The 18,236-nt window shown below is 42.7% G+C and overlaps 1 protein-coding gene and 1 long non-coding RNA gene across 2 annotated transcripts; one reads left to right on the top strand and one right to left on the bottom strand.

The window, feature by feature from the left end:
• Positions 1 to 4,327: 4,327 nt before the first annotated feature.
• mafba (MAF bZIP transcription factor Ba) lies at positions 4,328 to 8,159 on the bottom strand. The gene has a single exon (XM_080898551.1). It carries the CDS (start codon positions 7,692 to 7,694, stop codon positions 6,468 to 6,470), a length of 1,227 nt encoding a protein of 408 aa, XP_080754677.1. The 5' UTR covers positions 7,695 to 8,159; the 3' UTR covers positions 4,328 to 6,467.
• A 1,855-nt stretch (positions 8,160 to 10,014) lies between these two features.
• LOC308407620 lies at positions 10,015 to 16,875 on the top strand. Its single transcript, XR_013973701.1, has 3 exons — positions 10,015 to 11,123; positions 11,918 to 11,997; positions 16,529 to 16,875. It is a non-coding gene; the product is annotated as an uncharacterized lncRNA (long non-coding RNA).
• Positions 16,876 to 18,236: the final 1,361 nt, after the last annotated feature.

Raw genomic sequence — 18,236 nt, 5'->3', positions numbered from 1 at the left:
GTATCGCTAGTATTCGCTACGTCCAGACACCTGCTAGAGAGAAAGAGAGCACAGAGAGAGAGGGAGAAGTGGCAGCGCGTGTGCAGCCATGTCACTCCCCCGAACAGTGATTGTAAAAATGAGTGACCTGTCTCTCCCGTCTCGCTTCTCGCCCTCATCCCCCCTCCCCACCACCCCCTGCACTTTATTTATTAATGGATCCATTCAATTATTTACCTCACATCTTGGGGCGACAACAGGCCAGAGCGCAGTACATAAGGTGGAGATGATACAGTCGACATGCACAACACACAGACACAGAGCGTGTTCTCTGTAGAATTAGCTGACTGCTACCCATTTCTCAAAGGATTGTTTTTGATTTTTTCTTTTGCTTGTTCTATTGATTGGTAGAAATCAGCTTCCTGGGGCCCAAGATGATGTTTTTAAATAGCTTACTTTGTCTAATCACTGGTTTAAAACTCAGTAATCAATATTGTGAATAATCAGTATTTAAGCACAAAACAAGTACAAGAGTTATAGCATTAGGAATCCATACAAGTTTTATACTTATGTGTTTTGTTTTTTACTAATATGCTCAAATAAGTGGCATGTACGGCTTACGTGGAGAAGCTTGAATGCTTCCTCCACCAGTGCTTTTCAGCCACAGCACTTAAACAGCAGCAAGTTCCTTTTACATGACCTGGTGACATGCGGTCTGTATACCTTTAAAAGTTACTACAGCATCCTGTTTGCAGTAGAGGTTGATGGTCAAACGTATCATTGACTGCTCTGTGTCTGCTCTTATCTTCTCCCTCTGGCCTTATCCCCGCAGTGGCCAGACATGGATCAATCCCACCCGGAATTGGGTTTCACATCCCGGAAGCAGAGATGTACACATGGGTCACTTTCATCGACTCACTGCGGCCATGGCTATAGGTATCCATCATACAGACCATTGACTGGTTGTGACCATGAAGGTACAAATTCATCACAACGAGAGAGTGTGGTTGACGAGGTCAGTGGGAAAAAAGTAGCTCTTTCCCATCTACAGTCAGGTGAAAGTTAAGCCTTTTGACGTATTATCATTTAAGTTGGTGTAATAACAGCACAGTGTGAATGTGGAAGCATTTGGAAAGCCCATATTTTGTGTCAAGTGTCTGTCTATGTGTCTGTGTGTGCATGTGCCGGATCACATGACATAAGGAAATATATTTATACTACCTGCACCAATCTGTGTGATATCTACCAGAGGAATGATGTAATGTGTGTGTATGTTATTATTTAAGAATGTGCATCCGTGTGTGTTTTTGTGTTTGCGTGCATGATGCGTAACATGCTGAAGATGAATAACAGATGCTGTGACGCTGTCGCTATCTGAACTCCAGACTTGGCTGGCCTCGTCCGAGGACTGAAGGGGGAGTAGATGAAGGGAAGGATGACGAGGGAGATGAGGGAGAGATGAGGAGAAGATGCTGAAGACTGATTGCCACTGACTCGCGTCCAGTGTACTAATGTAACTGGGAGATCCCCTCAGCATATTTGGGAAGAAAGCAAACATTTCCAGTGCCAAGAAGAATCTGACAGCACTCAACCCTAAAGAGGAAAGCAGAAAATAGAGAGATGAAACAACATATTTCTTTCATCTTCTATTCTCAATGTGTTTGTATTGGTAGGTAAATACTAACACATCCAAAAACAGTCTCAGTAACTGGTTAATGCTCTTTTGTGTGTGTGTGTGTGTGTGTGTGTGTGTGTGTGTGTGTGTGTGTGTGTGTGTGTGTGTGTGTGTGTGTGTGTGTGTGTGTCCCTTGAAAATAGCCTGCTGTAATTTCCCAGGAAATCACTGTGATTTAGAGTAGCAGCAAAGTAACTTCCAATTACAGTGAATGGACTGCTAGTGTGGAAGTGGGCTAGACTGCTTGTGCACATGTGTGTCTCTGTGTGTGAGCAATATATCTGAATGGGATTTATTCCACGTTTAAATTAATGAACATGATAATACATACAAAGCTCAAGCTATGCTGGTGGTAATTAAAAATAACTAAATGTGGTTCTCTCAGTTGAGCAGCGTGTGGTAAAATTAGCACAAAAAAAAGATCCCCTCTTTTTTTTCCTAAATGATGAAAGATGCAAATGAGTTCATGGTTTGAGTTCAAGTCTGCATAGAGGAAGCAGCAGTGAGCACACACTCTTCAGAGGCTCTAAAATGCGTGCAGCTGGGTTGAGGCTAATGCTTGGAGAGCTTATAAAAGGAGCTGACCTGCTGAAGCTGACTGGAGCATAAAAATGTCATGAGGTCCGGGCGATGAACAGAAGCATGCCATGATTGAGGCTGCTGTCCCGGACTGCTTGATGCTGCCGCTGCAGATACAAGGAGCTGAAGGTGGAGGCTGGCAGAGCGGGCTGAATGCAGATAGGATCTCTGTGGGGGGGCATGAATGTGTGATTGGAGACTAAAATCATTACAGTACGCCAGGTCCCTGTGTCCTTGGCTCTTCCGCTGAGCTGAGGTTGATGCTGATGCGCTCTCGTAGTTTCAACCTCTGCCTTTTTCGCTCATATTTTTTTATCCTTTCCCCAATTTATCATCACACATTTCTGTGAAATACACACAGTCCCCAATGAAAGACGCTCTTCTTCGCAAAATTTTAAATCACTCTCTGTAGGCAAGAATATGACAAAAAGTTCCCTTTGAGATGTTATCGCTGCAGCTTGTTAATAATGCACATAAAATGCAGTCAGGAATCATGTGAGCAAAAAATAGTGTAATAATGTACTCAGGTTTTCAGATTTTTTTAGACATAAATCAGATTGCCGTAATATTTTTTAGGATCAGCTTTTTTTATGCTGTCCAATGTTGATGCGTTGCTTTTCAGAGGTTTATCATACATGTGGCGGAAATAGAATTTAAGCCTCTGCGATGAAATTGGTAAACTTCATCATGTATTTGATATTAATGCTGGATTATTTCCCTCTGTGTGTCTCAGCGAGCGCTTCCAGACTCTTTCCCCTTTTCTTTTCCATGCATCCAGCTGAGTTTCATGCACATTTTGAGTGCTGAAGTCATAATATGATTCTTTACATAACCTGTTTAGATCTGATTCACTCATGAAGTGACGTTTATGAAAAATCTGAAGAAAAGAATCGGGATAAAGATAAGCCTATTCAGTTGTTTTTGTTATGTTCAATTAAAATCACATATTAAAGGCCTCTTTCTCCTGGTTGACCCCAGTTGCACTCATGGCCCCAGGCTGCTGGTGGCTGTCCAAAGAGAGAGAGGGAGAGAGAGGGGAGAATGTAAACTAGACTTGCCTTCCTTGAGTCTCATTGGTTGATTCCTTCCTAGCGGTTTTGTCCTTGAGAATGTGCAGACATGGGGCAGATAATGTTCTGACACCAGAAACTCTAGACCGGGACCAGATCAACACTTACTCCCTTCTTCTTCTCTGCTTCTATCATCGTACTGTCAGGACATGCACATTGAAGAGTGACGGTGCTTTTGATGTGTATATATACTGCGCCTAAAAATCAAGAGTGTGTTTTCATTTATTTAGTTTGTTTTAAGGCAAATCAACAAAATACCAGAATTGTATACTTTGCTCAAGTGTTTGCATGCAGCAATAATCAGAAGTGAAGACAGACTTCCGAGGTATAGCAAGTGTGTTGACACATGGCAATAATAGATTCCATTACCGTTAACCGTAAAAATATCACACCCGCGGGCGCACACGGGATTATTTTGAAACTGAGGCCTTGCTCCGCGCGTTAGGCGACAGGGTCGGACTTTTTTTAAGATTCTAATTTTGTAAGAACCAGTTAGATTTAGCCTTTAAGTGTATTCAAAGCCATGCACGGTGAGAATGAAAATTATTGTAACACTTAATGTAAATTTGAGGTTTTCATCTCTTCTCCGGTATATTGCAAGGTCAAAGATCTCCTTTTACGGCGCGGGGTTTCTGCAGAAGTCAGCATGCCAGCAGAGCAGCGTGTATAGGAATCTCCCTGCAGCGGCACATAAACTACCATACCCGGTGATCTAATCACTGCAGGCCAGTGGGCTTTAATCCAAAGTTTGCACTTTGTTTTTAAGTCTGAAAATAAAAATGAAGGCAAAGTGCAAATGAAACGGAAACTGCTTGATTAGTGCAAATTAGCTCTTAAAGGGAAAAAATAATTTTAAATGTTTTTCAGGGCATTAGCAAACTTTTTAAAGATTCATATTGTTACTGTCGTTACACTGCGTGGCAGCTTTAATTACCGCTAGTATGCTGTTGTTTATATGACAGAATGATTTTGTCACAGATCCTTAAATGTGAAAACGAAAAAAATAATAAAGTCTGAGAGGTAATTATTGCCATTTCAATGACTTTAATAAGCAAAATAGGAAACAATTTCTTCCAAAAAACAACAAAAAGAGACAAAACAGAAACCAGCCTGAATGGAACAGTTCAAATTTAAGTGTTACTATTATTTATATAAACAGGATTGAAAGTTGATCCCCATCATCGCCAAGTACATGAAATTTGTGAAAACAAAACAACAACCCGCTGCTGCAGTTTCAGTTCGATTTCAACACAGTTGAATCAGTAACAAACCAAAGATTGTTAAATGCATGACTTTTCAACAACAGTTTCAATGCAAGCACCATGCTTTAATCGATATGATCTGACAGTTTAATTTAAATCATTAAAATAAAAACTTTTAACTATGCATCTGGCCAGCAGAACCAGAATCATCAAATAATAATAAAACAAAGAAAAAAAGTATTACATAACATACACATTGTTTTCATTTTGAGACTTTGCACAACCTGGATCCCCTTTTTTTACTGACCGGCAGAAAAAAATCAGGAAAAACATAGAACATTAATATTCAAACTTTCTATCAAAAACATTCGTGTTATCTAAATCGTAACTGCGAATTTTCTAAATATTGCGTAAAATATAAATGATCAACATCTGGTCGAATGGAGTTGGGGGGGCTACAGATGGCTGCCAATTATGATGAGAAATATTTGGACTTGTTTGGTTCTAATTTGTTTAGAAATGCAGATAACACCTCGCCCCACTGAATATGTGCCATAAAAGCTACACTGAGTGTGAAAATAGCAGAGTGTTAATACACGCGGTATCCAGCCTTCGGTCCAATGGAGTATAAACTCTGCGTAATCTGGTTTGAATAATGTCGTGGTCACATGCTTGTCTCCTCTGCCTCACACAACATGCGTCCTAAATACTACTCTTAAAAGTTCGCACTGAGGCCTGCCTTTAATATTATTGCAGTATTACATCATAGTATGTCTTTCCTGGAGGGGGGTCTGCACAAAATTCAAAATGAAAAACTCGCAAATCATTATCCAAAAAAGTGCACTTGACACAGTTTTGCTGTATTTAAATGCAACTGGGAAAACAAATGCACTCCTCTTTCAAACAATACCCAACACGATAAAAAAAAATCATAACAAATGAAATAAAAACACAACACACAGAAAGAAGTACAAACCAGCCTCCTCAATCTTGTTGTGCAGTTTTCGCGGTTGCATAATATTTACAAGCCCCCCCCCCCCAAAAAAAGAAAAAGAAGCCCACACCATGATACTGCACCGCCAGTCCTGCTGTTCTGTCCCCGCTGCATTTCTCTAACCCCCCACCCCCACCCCCCAAAAAAGCGCAGATCAACAACATGCTCTTAATATACACGAGAAGATGAAGGTACAAAATAGAAATTATTACCGTACATGTCCAGCATGCAGGATTAATATTTAATGCAGATTTTTTTGTTTTGTTTTCAATATATATTCGAATATAACCAAGCAGGCAATAAATCAATGAGATGTTGCATAAAATGTCCCCTCCCGTGACGGGTTAGTAGACGGAAGATAAATTTGCATAAAGTGGTGTCCCGTTTTTTTAATGTTTTTTTTTTAAGATTCATTTGTTAATTTTTTCTTCAGATTTCGGGTCCACTTGTCGAATGTGAGTCTGGTGAGTTGCAGGCTGTGAGATCGGGCCTGCTTGTTGGTTCATAAGAATGTCAGCAAAAATACAACTGCCTTACGCCGTCCCACGTTACTTACAGGTGATTTAAAAGCTGGAGCCTCAAGTGAGAGACAAACGAACAAACAAAAAAAGTTCATCAGTCGCTCCTCTTCTTTGAAGAAGAAAAACAAAAGTCTCTTCACTACAAGCAACTAATCTACAAAGATGCTGCGACTGATCGGACACTCTACATTGCTCTTTGTATCTCAGTTGACACGTGGATGGTGAGATGATTATATATGAGAATACTATCTGATGGATTACTCGTCTAATATGAATATAATTGTTACCGTTATTAATATAATCAAACAGTATGGGAGGTGTGGATTATTATCGTTTGCGCATCAGCAAAGTCAGTCAGAAAGTAAAGGTGTCGGGGGGTGGTGGAGTGGGGGTGGGGGTTGTTTGTTGAGTAAGTTGGAGGGTTCACAAGAAAAAGGCTATGGCAACTCACATGAAAAACTCTGGTGATGAAGGGTTGTCACTGGTTGAGCCAGCCTCGCGGAACCCGTTATTGGCCCCCGACCCCGTCAGTTTCTCACACTTGAGTTTGTAGGCGTCCCTCTCCCTCGCCAGCCGGGTGATCTCCGCCTTCAGCTGCTCCACCTGGTTCATCAGCTGCGTCTTCTCGTTCTCCAGCACGTGCTTCTGCTGCACCCGCTTGAACCGGCAGGACTGAGCGTAGCCCCGGTTCTTCAGGGTCCTCCTCTTCTGCTTGAGGCGGATCACCTCGTCCTTGCTGAAGCCCCGTAGGTGTCTGTTGAGCTCCCTCACCGACATGGATACGAGCTGGTCGTCGGAGAAACGGTCCTCCACGTTGAGTCCGCCCCCGGAGCTGTGGTGCGCCGCTGACTGGCTCAGGTGGCCGTGCGGATGGTGGTGATGATGGTGGCGGTGATGGTGCAGCGGCTGGTGGGACTCTGGGGACACCGGAGATGGGCTGTCGGGGTCTTGGCTGTGGTGATGATGATGCTGGCTATGTGGGTGGCTGTGTCCGCCCGGGTGCCCAGAAAGTTCCTCGGCGTGGTGCGGGATGCCCCCCGCATAGGGGTGATGATGCTGCTGGCTGTGGCCGTGATGGCTGTGGTGGTGATGCGGGCCCCTGTAGCCCTCGAAAGCGCCTTGCTGCTGCAGCTGCTGTTGGACATGCGGAGGCGGAGGGTGGCCGTGAGCTGTCGCTCCAATCAGGGCCTCCACTGCGTCCTCCGGGGTCAGGCTTAGCGTCTGCGGGTCTATCTGCTGGTGGTACCCGTTGTTCGGCATCCAGTACAGCTCCTCCAGGTGGCTTTTCTGCTCCGTGGGGCTGAAGCTGGGCGACGAGGGCACCGAGCTGCAGGGTGTACTGATAGGGGTGGAAGACACAGAGCCTTGGGGTTGGAGACGGTTACACTGGCGCACCCCGTTGCGATCCAGCCCGGCCAGGCCTTCCTTCTTCACGTCAAACTTCATCAGGTCAAAATCGTTCACATATTCCAGAGCCAGAGGGCTGCTGGGCAGCTCCGGCCCCATGCTCAGCTCTGCGCTCATGTTGTTGTCGCGACTCTTTTGCAGATATGCAAAAGTGTTGGCGAGCGTCGCAAAAACTGACTTATTAATCAGCGTCTCTTCTCTCCTTTCTTGTTTCATGCAATAGTTCTTTTGGCTCCTCCACCGCTGTGCACTGACTTGCTGTAGCATGAAACAGCGCGTGGTTGGTGGAAAAAAAGGAAAAAAAGAAAAAAAAAGTCGTGGAGGAAAACTTTCAGACTAATGCACTGCACACGGTTTGCGTCATATAGCCTACTTCTGCTGGGATAATCTGGCAGAGAGACCAGGCGGGAGGTAGAAAGCTGCGCGTCTCAGTGCAAAAGTAAAACCCGAGTCCCTTCAGCAGAAGTGCATTTACAAGAAAAAACATAAATAATAATAACAAAAGAAATACCACGTTAATTCGCTGAGACGGGCACCAGTCCTCGTTGCAATTTCTTGGTTGTAAGTCCCTTTTTTCCCCAGGAAAATAAAAGGAGCGAGTAAGCGGTGTAAATAGGGCGTCTGATTTTCGCTGAGAAGCAGCTTTTCCAGCTCTGCACCGCAGAGATTTAAAGGCTCGCCTCTCTCACTCTCTCCACTCTCTGGTATCCAGCAGACTGCGCTTGAAGCCAGCCTTGCGCTTTATACTAATATCGCCTGGTGACGTCGAGCTCGGTAGCACTCGGTTCTCCAATGGGAACAGGACTTTGCGCTCAAACAGAGGAAGAGAAAGAGGAGAGGGACGAAGGAGAGGAGGGCGCTCCAGTCTTGACAGCTACAGTCAGCTGACCGACTTCCCTAAAAGTAGAAGAACGGTGGAAAGTGGCGGAGTGAAATGCCTTCGATGTAAAGCGCTGCTCCTCGTATTCAGTCGTGTCTGAAATGAGAGAAACGTGAAAGAACTGCCACTTTATGGTCCAACACTCTTAGAATGACACCAAACGTTGAATTTCAGGCAGATTTCTGAGGTAGTCCTAACAGTTGTTCCAGATGTTTCCAGATGCACAATACAAATTGGACTTACTACAGGCACTGCTCCTGCATTATAGTTCAAGACACAACTTCATTTGTCTTGAAAATGAGATCAAGAAGAATCATTTTCTTATGTTGTCTTGTTTATGTTTATTTGCTGCATGTCTATAACTTTCAAAAACCCAAAAGATAACCAGTCACATACAAGCCTGTATTACGCAGCATGGTGATAACACAAGGTCAGAACACAGTTTCTAAGCGACCTTAAAAGTTAAATCGTGACTATTTTTCTGCCACACACAATTTTACACACAGGCGCTTTAATGTATAATAACTATATTAAGGCTGTAGCTACAAATACGTCATTTTAATGTTCACTGTAGCGAAGAACCACAATAAAGTCTCAAGGTTTACATGTAGATCTGCTTCTCACTGGCGACAATACTGGTCCACTTTAATTTATGGATTTTTTTAATCCCAATTTATTGTTTAAACAAATAAAAAACAGACCACTGCAGTATTCTATATAATGAAATTCGTGGATTAAATATATTTTTGTCCGGTAAAAGCAAAGTTGACTTTGTTCAGACTCTGTTACTCGCACATCAGGCTGCTTTTGGCTCGCACCGTTTGTCTTACTCCTGGCAGTATCAAAACAGCGGATTCGCCAGAAAACAGGCTCAAGGCTGCCCCTGCGTGGGCAACGCACGAACCGACGAAGCTGTGGATGACGCTTCTGCTATACATTCCCCTTTAATTTGCGTTTGGATCGTCATCTCCGCGCTAATTGCTGCTTTCAAAGGTCACATCATGCAATTGTGACTGACAGCAATTCATTTCTGTCACACGAGTCTCCGACAAGCTCGCTGTCACGCGTGTATTTTTAACACTCACTTTCTAACAGGTAGTTTGGCCAAAATAGGGTCAGATCTTCCCTGGAAGTATGCAAGCGTCATTGATCTGGTCTTTATTTTAATTGTCTGCTAAAAACAGAGAAAGAAAGAAGGGGGAAAAGGGAGTGTGAGCAAATGTCTCGCTTCCCTGCAAAAAGAAACTGCTTGTAAATGAGTCCGTTTGTAGGATCGATTGGATTATCATTTCGTTTCCACCTCATATCCACGGTTGAGCACAGCCGCGACCATAGCGTATTGATCAGACTCAATGTAAGAGGAGGCTGCCAAAGATGAGATCCGATAATGAAGGGCTTATTTGTTTAGTTTAAATTCTTAATCAGTTTTGAGCTGTAGCAGTGTATCAATAGATGAACTGTGACTCAAACTTCTGTCATAAATCACCCTCATATTTAACAACCCATAATAACTCGATGTGATGTAGTTTATGTTTGTTTTATTATGTCTTTGAAAATAGTCTTGGACTTAAGGCTAAAAGTTAAATTGATATAGTCCCCAGAAGAACTGATGATAAAAGATGAAGCTTTTAGCCAAACACGCGAATTATTATTATTATTATTATTATTATTATTATTATTATTATTATTATCAGTCATCACAGGCTTAAGTCTTTATTATTTTGGACAAAAGGCACATTCTAATAACGGGATGTATTGATCCAAGAAAAATGCACTTTGCAGTGCACTTTACCGCGACTCTGGATCCCGTTTATTCCTTTTTTTTCTTCTTTTTTTTCTTTCTTTTTTTTTTTTTTTTTAGCTTTTATCGAGCGATAATGCACAATTATCCGGAATCTTTATAACATCTCAAGCCAACTCACACGCTACCCACTTTTTATTTTCAGGCTCAAAGCGCCTGATAACCACATACTGCTGTAGTCAACTTCAAATTCTAGGCATTCCCTTTCCCGAGCACAGGATATAAAAACATACAGGTAGTATTCCAGTTACAATCGTGCTCTGTTAATTCCCTGCACCTGCAGGCGAGCTTCTAAATCCTGAGCTCCAACTTGAACAGCGCCCTGAGCGAGTCGTGCCATGCCGAGCACAGCCGACTTAAAACTTCTTTCCAGCGAGGCCGACCCGGCGGCAGCCCCATTAGGCTGTAATGCTCTCAAATATAACCCGAGTCCACCGTCTAATAGATCCAGGCAGGCCTGTCGGCGGCTTTCCCCCTTCGGTAATAACGGGCTGTAATGGAGAGACGAGATGTAAAAAACCGTCCATGTCAGCAGCATATCGGTGGTTAATGATCTATTAAGTGATCCGTGTGCTTATGGACAGCGAACAAAAAGTGTTGATGCTTGCTTATTCTCCCCTAATGAGAGTCCCATCCTACGGATTTTAGGAATGAATAACAGAAATAAAATCACCTTTAAAATGTTACATTTAACAGTTGACGCATGGAGGCTGCAGAGGCTGCACAGCTTCCCACAGCTCACATCTCACACCTGCAGCAGGCCCGCTGGTTTCACACAGGAGGCCCGTGGTCTGTCCATAGGAAGATACATGATTCGCCTCACAAATATGGATTTCTATTCTACTTCAGGACCTATCCATGCATGCGCATCTGCGCTCCGGTGGCCAAGCTGCACTGCCAAAACCCGTTGGATCTCAACTCAAACCCGATCTGTATGGAAAGACAGAGTGATTACAAGGAACACCTTTCCCCCCTTCTTTTAGAAACAGAATCAGCTTCTCTGTTTAACTCTAAGGTAAATATTTGGTTCTATTTCAGAATATTTTTGCTATCTGGCGCGCGTAAACTTTAACGGTTTTCTCGAAAGTTGCTGGAAATGTTACAGAAAAAAGGGAGGTAGCCGAGCTGGAAGGCCCGCGACGGGGAGGGTGAGGGATGGAGATGGGGAGACGGTGATTTCGGAAGTGCTGCTTTGATGCGTTTTGATGCAGGAGGAAGAAAAGAGACGCAGAGCAGACGGGCAGACCCGGCTCCATCCTCTGAAACACGCCTTCATTGCGCAGTAACTGATTTAAAATGTTTTTTCAGATGTAATATACGCAAATGTAAAACAAACTTAGTAGCTTTTTGTCAATGCAACAATCACCCCGCGTTTAATTGAAGTTGTATTTTTGTAGTTTTGCAGAATCAATATCAGAAAAAGAGTCGCTGTGAGTTTGACAAGAATGCATGTTCGTTTTTGTGCAACGAATTAACTGATTCATGATTAATTGTCAATATTTTATAGCTGAAACATTTGAAATGCACTTCATCACTAAAAGTGCATAATGTATTTAACAGGCGGAATCGCAGTATAAACAGGTGTTCCCATCATTAACGTGATGGGTTTCGGCATAAAATAGTAATAACACCAGCAAATCCGTCTCTAAAATTTAAGTTCGATTATACACTCAGTCGTCCTTTTTGAATCAGTAATCTACATCTTCCGTTTACAAGGTGAGAGTTACTCAGGCATTCTTGTTTACTCCAGACTGATCGATTATCTCCGTAAAAACATGTATTATTAAGACGTGTCGTCTATGTAAACAGGCAGAGGCCAGCCTCTGAAGAAGAGTAACATTCCCATCAGGGATAATTGACTGAAGAGACTTTCGGGGAAACGGCAAGAGGTGAGATAAGTGCAAATTCATGCAGTCTCATTAATATGAAATAGTATCGATTTAACGGTGGACATCAAATGTTGTCTTTAAAAGTCCACCATTCTTCAGGAGTATTATCACAACGCTTGCACTCTCGCTATTTGCACGTTAAAAGGGTAGTTGTGTTTGCGAGGGAAATTAAGGTTTATTTCTTGTGACAGGGCGCCTCTGGTGGCGCATTTACTCATTGCTAATAGTCTGACGTGTATCATCAGTGACATGCAGTCTCTTTTTGGCACTAACCCCATGCAGACAGCTCCAACTTCAAAACTGAAGTTATTTGCTTTGCTTTTTTGGATATGGCAGAGCAACAGAGAGGATATAAAAATATGATGGGGAGGCCAAGACATAATTGTAGGCCTTTTCTGAGATTAGATGTCTCTGATTGACATGTAGTAAATATAACGACAAATAAATGTCAGTGCGCACTGTACTGGCTTAATCCCAGAAGAAAAAGAACAATAAATCTGCCTTTTGCTGTGGTCATTTCATTAATGTAAATTGCAATGCTATGTACAATAGTTTGGCTTCCTTCCAGTTGGCTTATTGCTGAGGCATATGCATGATATTGGGTTTTGTCATAAACTGGTGGCTGTGTGACCACAGAATGTAGGCGACACCACAAGAACCAAATATCATAGTGCAGGCAGGACATAATTAAAGACCATATTCTCAGGTCATAACTGCAATTTACATCTGTATTTTCTTAGCCAATAACTGGCTACTGTAATTCTAAAGATACCCGCATGTACTGAAAACATAATTACAGTAATTCTGAGTAAAAAGTTAAATATTTTTCTTAGAATTAATTGATGTATGCTTCTAGCTGTACAAGCACCTAGAAGCAGTTTCTTTTTTTTCTTTTTTTTTAACTTTTGTGTTGTTCCTGAATGTCAGACTTTAACATGTCAGTGCTGAGGAACATCCACTGGCTTCTTTAGCCTTTTCTAATTGTCTGCATATGGAGCTGTCAGAGCTTATCACTGACTTACATTAAACCTCCACTTCATATATTCTGGAAAATATGCGTCATGTAGCAGAGACTTATACACAACACCGGCATGTTATTAAGCTAAGAGTAAAGAGAGAGATTTAATAGCCCTCAAACGTCTCTTTATAATATCTTAGAAGACTTTATCTTCCTGTCAAGTGTGTAAAGCATAAATGTTTATGAGCAGACTTAGTTTGTTCTGATTGTCTGCACATGAAAGCTGCACACAGGAGCTAGCAGACCCTCGGTCATATTGTTTTGGCCATGTTTGAGTGTGTGGGCATGATTGATCTGGAGGTGGGTGGGCGCCACACCAGGCAGTTTTAGGGATTAGAGCCGAACTGGCATTTTTATTTTTCTCAGTGCCACAGACTCCTCCTCTAACCCAACCATTCATCTGTTCTGTTTTTTCTCTCTCACCTCCCATCAGGATGTTCTTGCACAGCACTGTCCCTGTTTGTAGTAATGTTCAGTCACATTGTCGAAAGACGCTGCTCTTATCAAACATCTATACTTTATACTCCTTCGTATACCCTTTTAGTCTTCTTCTCTCCTTCTCTGTCCACCCTCCCTGGCCGGGTGACCTCCTTACCTCTCAGCTCTCTCACCCCTCTCCTCTGGCCCTGGCCCTGCCCACCCTGGGTCATTTATCATGGACCAGAAGGGGAGCCCCCGGGCCTGCAAGCCCCCGTCAGCCCCTGCAATCGCCTCTTTGTGGCTCCCAGCAAACAAGTGTTGGATCAGCAAAAGTCTATTAAAGCCTGGTGGGCCTTTCTCAGCCAATTGGGCTCGGGTCACTGAGCTGCTCTCCTTGCTGCTCCGAGTGCTCTTTGTGTCGCCGCCGTTCGCTGACACAGATCCTCACAAGATTAATGATTTTTAGCAGCCATTTGGGTCTCATTCACAGGGTCCTTCTCTCTTTCTGTCTCTCTTCCACTTTTCCTCTTTCCCCCCACTCGTTCTGCTCTTATTTCTTTTACCTACTTCTTCTACTCTCCTGTATCCCCATCCATATCTGTTTTACTTTTTGTTTACTGATTCAGTCGTCTCCTCCTCCTTTTTACTGCAGTTCCAATCAGCATTGATCGTTTTTGTCTGTTTAGTTTTCAAGGCCACTATTCATACAGTTGTGTTCACTGCTAATGGAAGTCACAATGTTATAAATGGCTTTGATTTAGAGATTTTATGCATAAAAATGAGAATTGAAAAAAGCTCCTTATTGTTCTTTGTTTGAGAGTCATGAACTCTTGTCTGATATAGCCCAGGCATGTTAAGAAAACCAGCTCAAGTATCCACATTACAGTCCTGCTAGGTCTCCCCGCAGCATTCCTCAGGAGGCTCAGAGTAATTTGAAATCTTAGAGCCACTTCCACGACTTCCATGTTGCCATGTTCTCAGTGTTGTTTCCAGTAATTACTGCAGGTTAAGTGCATGTCCTGGAGCCCAGTGGAGGCAGCTCTATCCCTCACCTGGGACATGACTCAGCACACTTCAGGTCATCCGGCCATTTCCCTGACCACTGGACCACACCCCACCTACTCTAAACCCGCAGGACAGCCACGTTCGCTTCCATCACGTAATGTAATGGTTGTTTTATTTACTGGCTGAACTGTTTGCAGAAAGACAGCCCACACTAACATCTTTATCTAGTCGGATGCTAAAAAAGCATATATTTCTTGTCTTTATTTTCATATTCAGCAGCTTCTAAATAAGATTATGCTTTATGTAAACTGAAACATTATATGTTTCTCTCCTGGCTAAGATGGGAGATACAGTCTTAATGCATTCGATTTTAGATAGGAATGATAAAATGTGCATTTTGCCATTCATATCTTACACCTGCCTCTCTGTCAAAACGAGTTCAGGCTTCGGTTGTTTGAATTAAACAAAGCAAACTTCCCCTATGCTGTATGCTTCCTTTGACTCTCAGCAAGAAAAGACTGTCTGGGGAAGCAAGAAGAGAGCTGGACTTACATTAAGCTGTACTTCAGAATATATGATTAGGTTAAAAAAAAAATGACTGTGGCTGTTCTCCATAATCACTTAGAGTGGAGACATGTTAGGAAAGGATCTCTACAGTGACGTCTAACTTTTTTTTTGTGCTGACCAGATATTAAAGGATAATATTTAGGCTCTCAGCACTGCACTTTTATTTTTGCGTTAAAGTACAGTTACATCCATGTAGATAGTTCCTAATCAGCTCAGCTGTTCTTAGGTTCTTATCAGGATGTGTTGGCTGAGCAGTGAAAGAAACAAACTGTGTGTGCATGTAGTGTATATGTAAAAAAATAATATAATGTTCACGCGTTAGCCTAGCGAAGCTGTCAGCGCGGCTGCCGGTGGGTCAGTGTCTGCTTTCACCTAAAACTCTCTCTGTGTGTTTACAGCATGTCTGTTTCAGGACTGAATGGATGGACCCAGCCTGCTGCTGTGTCCATCCACCTGCCCCGTTTCCTGTCTGACTAATGTTCTTTTTTGTGTGCGTGCGTGCGTGCGTGCATGCATGCATGCGTGTGTATGTGTGTTTGTTTTATATGTGTCGTTGTGTGGAAGTGGTTATAGATGGGACTACACCATCACACTGGCAGTCTGAATCATTACTCACAGAGATAGGGAGAGATCCAGGGCCGAGGAACCCCTAACATCCTCCACCTTCCTGCACTGACACACACACACACACACACACACACACACACACACACACACACACACACACACACACACACACACACACACACACTCTGGCTTTCACATATCCCCAGGTTATTCATTTGTACGCAGAGTGCCTGGCATTTCACCATATCCGCCCCCCTCCACCCCAACAAACCCCCTTTATTAAGAGACAGAAGCATTGGGTTCCCTTTTGCAGGGGGGGTGAGGAATGGTTTCCGTTTGAGCCTTATATTCTCTGCTTGTGCTCTTTGTTTCTTACCTCTTCATTTCTCTTAATCTTTCATTGTCATTGCTTTCTCCCTTTTTCTCTGTCTCGTTTTCTCTTTTTCTTTTTAAGGGAAGCTGTCAGCCCCCAGCCCCAATGGCTACTTGTTTTTAGACGACCAAAGGCAAGGATGGAAAAAAAAAAGTTGCTGCTAATTTACAGTATGGGTTTTTACCTGCATTTTGAGACTCCAGATGTAAATCAGTAGCAGCAGATACTGGCCTCTAGAGTTGTAAAGGTGCAGAATTCCCACTGATTTTGAGCATTGGGATTCCCCTACAAAGCCAGTGAACCTTTACTCTGGTACTTAAGTCTGGCTGTGCTGGTGGAGATTCACTTTAATAGGCATAATTAATAATGAGCACTACGCTGCCACATTAGAATTAGATGCACAAGCTGGTTGCTACAATGCTAAACTTTACTTTAGAGAACCTCTTATGAAGTCGATGCATTTACTAAGCTAGTTTCTGGCCTAGTTTATTAGGCATATTTATTATAATAATTCTTTTGTATTTATAACTAATCTTCCCAAGATGCATCTTATCTGGTTGCTTATTCTGTCTCTTCCTCAGGTGGAGAAAGATCCCTCACTTTGTTGAATATATGGGAGCAATTACACCCCCATCATGAAGAGACTGTGGACCTATGCTGAATGGTAAAATGGCAATATTGTTAAACAGCCTGATTCAAAGCTCACAGTAAGAATACTGCTGTAAACAATAAAAAAACAAAACAAAAGAAGAAAAAAAAAGAAAAAGTGTATCGTGTGTGCTCATACATTTGATATCAGATAAGGTGTGTTTGTGGTTTCCAGTGCTTGAGTAGGTTTGGTGTTTGTAGCATATATGCAAGAGTATGTGTGTGTGTGTGTGTGTGTGTGTAGCAGTAAGTATGCATGTGTTGGGGGGGGGGGGGGGGGGGGGGGGGGGTATATGTACAGGAAGAGAGCCTGTAAATAAATCTGTTTGGGGATTGTGGGTGTGGGGATGAAATATGGTCCCCGGGATGTGGAGCAATGTGAAAAACTCGGCAACGCCAGGGAATAACAAATCTCCTGATGTCCCCTCACCGCAAAATAAATACACTCCCCTGTACAAGTCATCCATCTGGACTATGAGTTGCAACAAAGACGCCCCCAATACATCGCTAACACACACACACATACACACGCCCACACTTACACCCAACACTCATCCCACACAGCAGCAATGTTTATTTACACATTTATTTATTTGTTTGTTTGTTTTTTTGAATTAAATGGAAACTGCTTGTGTGGAATTGAAAATGTGTTTATTGTTTTTTGTGAATGAAAAGTGTTCCTCCCCTCCCCCTATCTGTAAAGTGCTGTCTTGATCTTAATGGGTGGTTTGGAGGGGTAGTGATGAAGAGTGGGTGTATGGGGGGGGGGGCTTGCAGGGTTTGTAGATCGAGTGTTTTAACTAATGATCGATCACGAGGGATTCAATAATTAAATTTCAGCCTTGACAATTTAAAAGTCTCCGCACACGAAGTCGACTGAATGAGGAAAGAGGGAAAGATGAAAGATTCCGCCTGCAGCGATGTATCAGAAGGATTCAGCATCTAATACATTACAGGGAGAAAGTATGCGTGTATGTGTGTGTGTTACAGCACAAGGGTGTACTGTTTTTAGCTTATATGCATGATGCATGTGCAGAGGTACTCTGTACTGTCTTTTCCTGACATATAGGCTATACTAAGTACATCCAACTAACCATGTAGGCCCACCAGATTCTTCTTCACTTTCCTTATCTGGCCCTCTTCTGCCAAACACCCCATTACTACGACTGCTGCACAGCTAAAAGCTCGTACGTGGGGCATTGTATATCTGAAAAAAAAAAGAAGCAAAAAACCACACAACAACAGCATAAAGGCGTTCATGTTTGCAATAAAGGGATAAGATGTTTTTGTTGTTTTGTAGAGTACAGTTTTCTTTTTCCAATTAACGTCTATTCTTTAGGCTTAATTAGGTCATGACGATATGGTGTGCATGCGTGTGTGTATGCGTGTGTGTGTGTGTGTGTGTGTGTGTGTGTGTGTGTGTGTGTGTGTGTGTGTGTGTGTGTGTGTGTGTGTGAGGGTCATTCTGTCCCTCACAGGGATAAATATTAGTCCTTGTTGTTTGCAAATAGGTGATGTATGGTGGCCATATCTCTTGGTGATGAATGTTTTTTAGAAATTTCCTCTCCTTTATCAATTGACTAACAAACCCATGTATCACTGCCACTCTCTCCCACTCCCCATATAAATTAAATAATCAGC

The sequence above is a fragment of the Rhamphochromis sp. 'chilingali' genome (assembly GCF_963969265.1).
Source record: "Rhamphochromis sp. 'chilingali' genome assembly, chromosome: 12".
NCBI lineage: Eukaryota > Metazoa > Chordata > Actinopteri > Cichliformes > Cichlidae > Rhamphochromis > Rhamphochromis sp. 'chilingali'.
Note: the sequence above shows the minus strand (reverse complement) of the source record. Positions and strands in the feature narration are given on the sequence as shown.